Source organism: Cebus imitator, unplaced genomic scaffold (assembly GCF_001604975.1).
Source record: "Cebus imitator isolate Cc_AM_T3 unplaced genomic scaffold, Cebus_imitator-1.0 Scaffold112, whole genome shotgun sequence".
Lineage (NCBI taxonomy): Eukaryota > Metazoa > Chordata > Mammalia > Primates > Cebidae > Cebus > Cebus imitator.
The window spans coordinates 2,255,808-2,264,856 of NW_016107427.1; the positions used below are offsets into that span (position 1 = coordinate 2,255,808).

At 59.7% G+C, this 9,049-nt stretch overlaps 1 protein-coding gene and 1 long non-coding RNA gene across 2 annotated transcripts in view; both read left to right on the forward strand.

Moving 5' to 3' along the window:
- Positions 1-1,308, forward strand: part of LOC119472674 (thrombospondin-type laminin G domain and EAR repeat-containing protein-like) — a 2,583-nt gene extending 1,275 nt beyond the window's left edge. The window contains exons 2-4 of the mRNA XM_037741987.1: positions 198-436; positions 661-755; positions 1,295-1,308. Coding sequence (XP_037597915.1) covers positions 198-436; positions 661-755; positions 1,295-1,308 — 348 coding nt within the window. The remainder of the gene's footprint in view (positions 1-197; positions 437-660; positions 756-1,294) is intronic.
- Positions 1,309-1,460: 152 nt separating this feature from the next.
- On the forward strand, positions 1,461-3,823 carry LOC119472679. The gene is made up of 3 exons (XR_005201852.1): positions 1,461-1,611; positions 2,877-3,008; positions 3,603-3,823. It is a non-coding gene; the product is annotated as an uncharacterized LOC119472679 (long non-coding RNA).
- Positions 3,824-9,049: the final 5,226 nt, after the last annotated feature.

Consider the following 9,049-nt stretch of genomic DNA (forward strand, 5'->3'; position numbering starts at 1 on the left):
CGCACCTGCTCTAGCCCTCCATCAAGCCATCCCTCCTCATTAGAGGGCCCCATCCGCCCTGCCCTGCCCTTCCCCGCGCCTCCTCCTCGGCCTCGCCCCTCCAGCCAGCCCCTGCTCGTCTCACCACCTGTGCCCACCAGCCCTGCCCCCGAGCCTAGCCCTCCCCGCCCCACGCTGAGCCGGCCTGCTCTCCGCAGAGGAACGAGTACCTGCTGACCGTGGTGGCCGAGGACAGCGACCTGCTGCTGCTCGGCCTGCGCTTCTCGCCCTCCCAGCTGCACTTCCTGTTCCTCAGCGAGGACGTGGCCGGTGCCTGGCAGACCCGCGTGTCCTTCCGCAGCCCGGCCCTGGGGGACGGCCGCTGGCACACGCTGGTCCTGGCTGTGACCGCAGGCGTCTTCTCCCTCACCACGGACTGCGGCCTCCCGCTGGACATGTAGGTACCCCGGCGGGGAGGGCGCCCCTGCAGCCGCAGGGCCCTGCCAGGCCAGCCGTCCGCCGGCCATGCTTTCAGAGCAACACCTGTAGGAGCTGCCCTGGGGCAGGAGCCGACCAGGGGCCAGGAGCTATGGGCTGGAGGGGCTTTTCCCGTTCCTTCGGTGAGCAGACCAGGAGCCACCGCTCTCCTGTGGCCCTAACGCTGTCCTCTGATACTTTCAGAATGGCCGATGTGCCCTTCCCAGCCACCCTATCGGTGAGAGGAGCTCGGTTCTTCATCGGCAGCCGGAGGAGAGCCAAAGGCCTATTCACGGCGAGTATGGAGGGGCTGCCCTCCCAACACCCGCGCCTGTGGGATAGGGCTGCCCTGGCCGCCTGCCCTGCTGCTCCAGCTGAGCAGATCCCCAGATGTGCTAACTGGAAGGGAAGGCACAAGCGGGCGAGGAGCGTCTACCACAGGGCCTTCAAGCTTGCTGTTTCCTCTTCCTGGCACCCTCCTCCCTGGTAGTCTTGGGTCCCTATCCAGCAGTCCTCTTCAGGCTGCCCCCACCATGCTGAGCCAATGCCCACACTGCACCCTGCAGCCCCTTCCCCAGAGCTGAATATTTATCAATGCATGCTTGGACAGATAGATGGATGAGTGGATGGGCGGATGGAGGGATGGAGGGGTGGATGGATGAGTGATGGATGAATGGGTGGATGGATAAATGGATGCATGGATGAACAAATGGGTGGATGGGCTAATGGATGAGCAGAGTTGCCAGTCACTCTAAGTTCACACAAAAAAGCCCCTTCTGTGGTTCAGTTCCCTGGGAAAGTGGGCAAATCTTCACCATTCCTCCCATGGCCTCCCCAGTAACCATCACGTAGACTCTTCCCACTTAGCTCTGCAAAAGGTTAGATTCCATCCACCCCACCCTCCTCCAGGGTCTGGATGGGCCGAGCCCGGTATTCCCCTCCCCAGCAGGTCCTTCCTCAGCAGCGTGGGCCTGAAGGAGCTGTCCCTCTCTCTGCAGGGCCTGGTGAGGCAGCTGGTCCTGCTGCCGGGCTCAGACGCCACCCCAAGGCTGTGTCCCAGCAGGAATGCCCCGCTGGCTGTGCTGTCCATCCCACGGGTCCTGCAGGCTCTCACGGGGAAGCCGGAAGATAATGAGGTGCTAAAATATCCCTATGGTTAGTAGGGAGGCCACCTGCCCCCACACCAAAGGCGACGTGAGAGCCCTGGCCTCCCACCAGGCAGGAACTCGGGGCTCAGTTCTCAGCTTCTCCCTTGTGCTTGCCCCTCTCTTTGCTGCCAGGGGGGGCAGCGGTCACACTGGCCAAGGGGACGATGCTCGGGGCCCATGCCCAGGAAGGCAGGCGGCACCATTAGACAGGCCAGTGTCATCTGCTCTTCCCTCTGGGCACTCCCACGACAGCTGCCCAGCCTCTTCCTGGGCACCACAGGCAGACAGCAGGCCTAACTTACTTTAGAAACTCTGTCCAGAGCTATCTGACGTCCCTCATCCCTTTTTGCCCCCCATAACAGCATTTGGGCCATTTCTGCTCCACCCCCAGCCCTGCCTCTGTCCCACAGTCATCCAGACCAGCCCACCCCAGTCGGGCCCACCCTGGCCCAGGGGGTCTCCCGGCTTGGCTTTCTCTTGTGCGAAGTTACAAGGTTGTGTTTATTTAAACCACACCCCTGCCATGGAGAATCTGAAGCGCCCCTCCCCGCCGCATCCCCCACTGCTCTGTGGCCACCCCGAGGGACAGTGAGGTAGAGGACAGCCAAGCCCCTGAGCCTCAGGGTCAGTGGTTACGAGGTGGGGGAGCCCCCACCTCCCACATATCCCCGCACAGGATACCGTGTCACCGTGTCACGCAGCTGGTCAGCACAGGCCGGTAGATGCACAGAGGTCCCACGGAAAGTCAAGAGGTAGCAGAATTAGGACCCACAGTAGGGTGTGACTACTGGTAGTGATGAGATCAAACTGTCGCAGATCCACACCAAGCCGAGGTTAAGATACCCCAGTGTTAATAGGGACTTGCTCCCGAGGTGGGCCAGCACTGCGTGCAGTCCCATAATGAGGTGCTAAAATATCCCTATGCTTAGTAGGGGGGCCGCCCACCCCCACACCAAGGGCAGACATGAGAGCCCTGGCCTCACACCAGAGGAGTGGACTTTTCTGTCTCAATAGGATGGAAAGCCATGCCTTTCAGAGTGGACAGAGGGTGGACTGACCATATAGGGGGCATCGTAATGTCCTTCGTCACCAGTAGGCCAGGTTCTCATTCCCCACCTGTGGTGTGGCACACCTGCGCCAAGATGCCTGCGGGGGCCCTCCCAGCTCGCGTGCAGAGGCAGAGGCAGGCAGCCTGGTTTGGCCCTCCTCCCGCGTCATCTTCCTCGGGGGTACCGGCCTGCCGGATGCTCATCTTCCTGGTCTTCCCTGCAGAAACCAACATTCGAGTGACACTGGGACCCCGGCCACCGTGTACCAAAGTGGAAGACGCCCAGTTCTGGTTTGATGCTGGCCGGAAGGGGCTGTACCTGTGTGTCGGCAACGAGTGGGTGTCTGTGTTAGCAGGTGAGGCAGGGCCACTCTGGCACGGCGCAACTGGGAGCCGCAGCTAGGAAAGGTGGCGCCTCAGCCACCTGCAAATGACCTGTGGCTCGGCCGCCAGGCTGGGGCAGTGTCAGTCCTGACCCCCAAAGCAAGTGGCGGCTAGGATGGCCAGCAAGCCAGGACACTGTCCCACCCAGAGCTGCAGGACCCTCAACCATAGGCCCTCCTTGGGACAGGCGCCACTCAGGAGAATAAGCCACCCCATTTGGAAATGTGACCCTCCAGGGCATGGCACAGGCTGGCAGGGCTGGGCATCACTCAGTACCCCTTCCCAAACTATGGGAAGACGATGCCTGCATCCCTACAGCCTCCTGGTAGGGTGTCCTGGCCGCTGCCTCTGCCCACACCCTCCCTGTCCGCTAGATCAGAGATGAGATGCGAGGGCCTCCCTGTGATGGCCTTTCCTGTGAGGGTACAATGTGGAAACTGATGCCAAGGCTGAGGTGCAGGAGTTGAGGCTTGGGGCTTGGGGCTTGGGGATCGTGCTCCCATGAGGATTGCTCCGGGTGCCCGTTCTCGGAAACCTTAACCGAGTCACAATACTTCTATCATAAGCCAAAGAAAGGCTGGACTACGTGGAGGAGCATCAGAAGTTGCTCACCAGCTCCGAGACCCTGGGCATCGAGGTCTTCCGCATCCCCCAGGTGGGGCTCTTTGTGGCCACAGCCAATCGCAAAGCCACGTCCGCCGTGTACAAGTGGACCGAAGGGAAGTTCGTCTCGTATCAGAGCATCCCCACTCACCAAGCACAGGCCTGGAGGCATTTCACCATCGGGAAAAAGGCAAGTCTGTGTTCTGTGACTGTCTCCAGCCCCTATAACCTGGAAAGTCCACGGGCGGGGCTCCCTGCACTGATTCTGAAGGCAAAGGAGTTTCTCATGGTGTCAACCCCTCGTTCAGGTGCTAGAAGGCTCACAGAGTCGCACACGTTAGCCTACCACCCGAAATCCAGGGTGTGACTTTAGGCAGTTGGAATGGAAGGCCAGGCCATCTCCCAAATGCCATCCAGTTCTACACAGACCCCGAATCACTGCACTTAAAACCTGCTGAGAGTATTTACATGAGCTGGTCAAGAACCAAAAATCATTTCAGAATGAAATTACAAAATGGACATTCCTGATCCTTCCTGTCCTCAAATGTTGAGGACACGTGATGTCCACACGGAAGGCTGAGGCCAGGCTCGGGAGCCGTGGGTGATGCCTCGCACACAGGCAGCCGCCTTCCGTTCCGGGCTGCTCTGGGCAGACGTGGCGGGTCTGAGAGATGGTTGACATCACAGGGGAGGGATGGGGCTTCCTCTCCCCAGCTCTGTCCACTCCCTGGACTCCACACAGCAGTGCCCTGGAGACAGCACCTCCCGACTGCCCCCAAATAGTCACTCACCTGACCACACTGTGCCAAGCACACCCACCAGACCCCCCTGGACACAGGGCTAAAGCAGTGAGCACCGCAGATGGAAACTCTGCTCTCCTGTGACTTATGGCCACCCTCCTCCCAGCTGCATCGGCGTCCAGCATGGCGGGTGGATAACTAGCTCCCTTTTTTTTTTTTTTTTTTTTTGATTGATGATATCATAAGGTTTTAATTTTTTATTATAAAAAAATAACTTTGCATCAAGGAAAAATTGGAAAATTCAGAAAAGCAAAGAGGAAAATATTCTATCCCCCAACCCAAGCAAGCATGCAGGTTCATGTGGCACCCTCGCCTCCAAGCATGTCGCCCGTGACCTGGGCACCTGCCCCCCATTCCACGTGTTCACGCAGCTGCACCGTGAGGCCGGGCACACTGCACCCTGTTCCTGTTTTCCACACCTTGTCGTGACACAGCTCTGCGTGGTGATCACACCCTTACCACGGGGGAGTAGGCTGTAATGATTTTTTCCAGTCATCTGGGTTAGGAAAAACGTTTTTGTGCATAAAGCGTTTCCTGAATTTGGGGATTTTGGCTTTTGTGATTTTTTGCCTTCAGAAAGCAATAGAAGTGGAAATGTTGGGTAAAGGACAGACGTTTTCAAGGGACTTGAAGGTGGTGGCCGGCTGCGCCCACCCCACCATGATGACCTGTGATGTGGGGCCTCGATCTTCTGTCCCTGCGCCATGTAGCAGCCGAGGGTCTGGAGAGACAGGATGATGTTTGGGAGCCTTCAGCCCCAGGCCCCTGCCCCCGCCCCCGCCCCAAGCAGGCTCACGTGGTCCTGGCTTACTCTCTTTCAGATCTTCCTGGCAGTGGCTAATTTTGAACCAGATGAAAAGGGTCAGGAGTTCTCTGTCATTTACAAATGGAGCCACAGAAAGCTGAAGTTCACCCCGTACCAGAGCATTGCCACACACAGCGCCCGAGACTGGGAGGCCTTCGAGGTGGACGGGGAGCACTTCCTGGCGGTGGCCAACCACCGGGAAGGTAGGGCAGGTGTGGCCTTTACTCCACATGGGAATGGCACCTGTGGAGGCCTGCAGGTGGGGCCAGCAAGGGGCTGGCTGAGGGAGAGAAGGGGCGTCCCCAGCGGCTGGCCTTGCCCTTGCGAGTCTTCAGTCTTTGGGGCAGGGCCCTGGAGCTCTGGCTCCGTCAGGGCCACCACGGGGCCGTGGAGTTTGCCTCCCACCCCCAGCGCAGCCCCTCGGTTCCAGGCGACAACCACAACATTGACAGTGTCATCTACAAGTGGAACCCAGCAACCCGGCTCTTCGAGGCCAACCAGACCATCGCCACCTCTGGTGCCTACGACTGGGAGTTCTTCAGTGTGGGGCCCTACTCGTTCCTGGTGGTGGCCAACACCTTCAACGGCACCTCCACCAAAGTGCACTCACACCTCTACATCCGGCTCCTGGGCTCCTTCCAGCTCTTCCAGTCCTTCCCGGTAAGGCCCCAGCATGAGCCCCGGCTCTCCATCATTGGCCACTGTGCCTGCCATGTGCACCTGCTGGACAGGTGACGTGGGCTGGGGTCAACCAAGAGCCACACCTAGTGCTGCTCTGCATCTGCAACCCCAAGACCCAGGCAGGGCCTGCCCGTCTGGACAGCACAGGGTACCGCTCCTTGCCTGGCATTTGAGCCCTTCCTGCCTGACAGCCTCTGTGTACCCAGGGACAGTTCAGGTGCCCAGAAATGGGGCGGGAGGTGCATCCTGGCTCTGCCCCACCTTGGCATGGTGTTCTCATACAGTGCCTGCCCCCTCCCTGGGCTCAGAGCAGGCCCTCTGTCCCCTTGGAAGCTCCTACAGTCTCATCCAAGTCTGTATGGGCGTTGGGGCCCTGGCCCAGGGGCAGCTGGGCAGCTCGGCTGTGGTCCAGGGCAGTGTAGGGTCTGGGTGGGGGCAGCACGGGACACTCCCCAGCAGGCCCCACATGTCCCTGGGCGGGTTCCAGCCACCACAAGGCCTTTGAGTTGAGGCAGTGACGGGTGCTAATGAGGCCACCTCTGGGGTGGGGACAGCACACTCCTGCTCCTGGCCAAGGATGGGGATGGGAGCTGAGGTGCAGGGTACAGGACAGGTCGGGGGACATCTCCCCATGTCATGCTCAGCCTCTGTGTGAGCCATGGTCCCTGGTTCCCGGGAAAGCAGCTCAGGGCCTTTGCAGTGCCGCCAACAGCACTCCCGCTATTTGCTATAAGCGTGCCTCTCATAAGACATCACCTCCCTGATATCCTTCCGGAATCTTCTGTGCCCTCTGACCTGGTGACTCATTCTCCTGCAGCAATGTTCTCAGGGTGCTCTGTACCCGAGGCAGTGAGACTCACCCAGGCCACTCTTGCCATGTGAGCTGCCCCCAGTGAGGCTGGTACAGGGGCAGAGCTATGGCGGACGCTGAGGCCTAGGTCCCCCCACCCCCATCACGGTGTCTGGAAAAACAGGGACAGCAGTCAGACCTTGCCAAGCTGCCCCTGCATGAGACAAGAGGCTGCGCATGCAGTGGTGGGGGCTTTAAGGCTGAAATGATTGAAGGCATTCTGGAACATTCCGTACATACATCTCATGAGAGCAAGCCTGCAGGTAGTACATGGGAATGAGCTTCAAAAAGAAAGGGAGGAAGGTGTGCAGCAATCGCAGGTTCCTGGAGTCCCTCCACCCAGCAAGAGTGAGGGCAGCTCAGGAAACTGAGAGCATGAGCACCTTGAGAAGCCTGCAGGGGCCGGGCCAGGAGTCATGGCTGACAGGGACCGACCGCGCGTGGCAGTGCCCGAGAGGGACCGACCACGCGTGTCAGTGACTGACGGGGCCCTTCCACGCATGTCAATGCCGTCCTTTCGGCGTTGCGTGCAGAGATGGCAGCAGGACCCCATGTGCCCAGCCGTCTGGGAGGCTGGGGCACAGCGTCGTCCAGGTGACCAGCACTGCACCCTTAGGCCACTCATGGGTCAGTGGGGAAGGGCAGCTTTAAGTGGATGCTCTGGGCACCAGGAGAGCAGATGTCAGGGAACACCAGGAGGAATTGGGGGCTGGGAAAGTAGAGAGGGCACCTGCAGGGTAGCAGGGCAGGGAGTGGGCAGCAGGGTCACCACCCAGAGCCACAGGGCTGCAAGTGAAACATTAAGCCTGCCCTTGTGGGGGCAACAGGGCTGCACTGTCATGACTGGTCAGTGACTGGGAGGGGGCGAGCCATTGGGAGGCTACTGTGGCTGCCCAGGTGAGCTGTGGGTGCCCAGGTGAGTGGCCGCCCAGGTGAGCCACGGGTGCCCAGGAGAGCTGCAGGTGCCCAGGTGAGTGGCCGCCCAGGTGAGCCACAGGTGCCCAGGTGAGCTGCAGGTGCCCAGGTGAGTGGCTGCTCAGGTGAGCCACGGGTGCTCAGGTGAGGAGGCAGCAGTGCCAGAAGGAACACACTTTGAGCTTGCTAGTGCTGTGGACTGAATAGGCGAGCGTGCCTGTGAGCCAGGAGGAGGCGGGATGAGGCACAGGGGCGGAGCGAGGCTCAGTGCGCTGGGGTTGTGGGTGAGCGAGATTCCTTCCAGCCACTGGTCTTGGTAACAGCCTTAGGAAGTGGGTGGTGGCGGCGGCTGGTGCTGGCTTAGCCTCGACTCTGTAAAGTGCATGTGCCAAAATGTCTGCCCTTGTCCTGCCATGTCATCCTCACAGCACCTTGAGAGGGGAGTGCAGCCACGAGTCCCTTTATCCACGAGGACACTCAAAGCGGTGGAGGGGTTTGCCTGTGGCAGAGTGGGATCAAGCCAGGCAATGTGGCCTGCCACTCAGTTTGACACGGCACAGTGCAGAGCCGAGAACAAGTTCCTCATCCTACTGGTCCCTGCACAGTCCCCTCACCACAACACGCATGCTGCTAAGACTCTGGGAAACCAAACGTGCATCCTGGGCTGGTGGCCATGTGCTGACGTGCAGACAGCTGACCTGAAGGAGGGTTCAGGAGCCTTCGGTCATGGGTTAGCCTGGCCACAGGGCTCAGCAGGGACGGCTCCCCCTGACCAGGAATCATTGGCTTAGAGTTGGACTTGAGGCCAGTGAGGTTTGAGATGCAAAAGTGATGGCAAGCTGGAGCCAAGAGCATGATATGGGCTGAAAATCGGGACTCCCAAGGAGGCCTCGACACGCAGCGACAGCGGTTAAAAAGGCAAATGATGACACTGAGCAGCAGCACAAGGGTGATTTGGGGACCGGGGCGCAGCTGCAGAGCACCAGTGATCCGACCGACAGTGGTTCCCTTGGAAATACCCGGGGCTCCACAGGGGTCTCATGTGTCATCAGGATCACGTGGGTGCCCTAACAGGAACATGTGCCCTGCTGGAAACACCTGGGGCTCCACACTGGTCACATGTGCCATCAGGATCATGTGGGCACCCTAACAGGAACGTGTGTGCTGCTAGCTCCCAGCTCACACATGCAGAGCCTGGCACACCAGAGCATGTTCGAGGAGCTTTGCAGGAACGAGGAAGGGATTTGAAACGTATCACACAAGGAACAATGGCAGGACTTAAGGCTTTATCCTGAAAGAAGACGTGGGTAGTCAGTTCCAAGCAGTTAATGGATGAGCCAGAGAGTGGGAAGCGAGCCT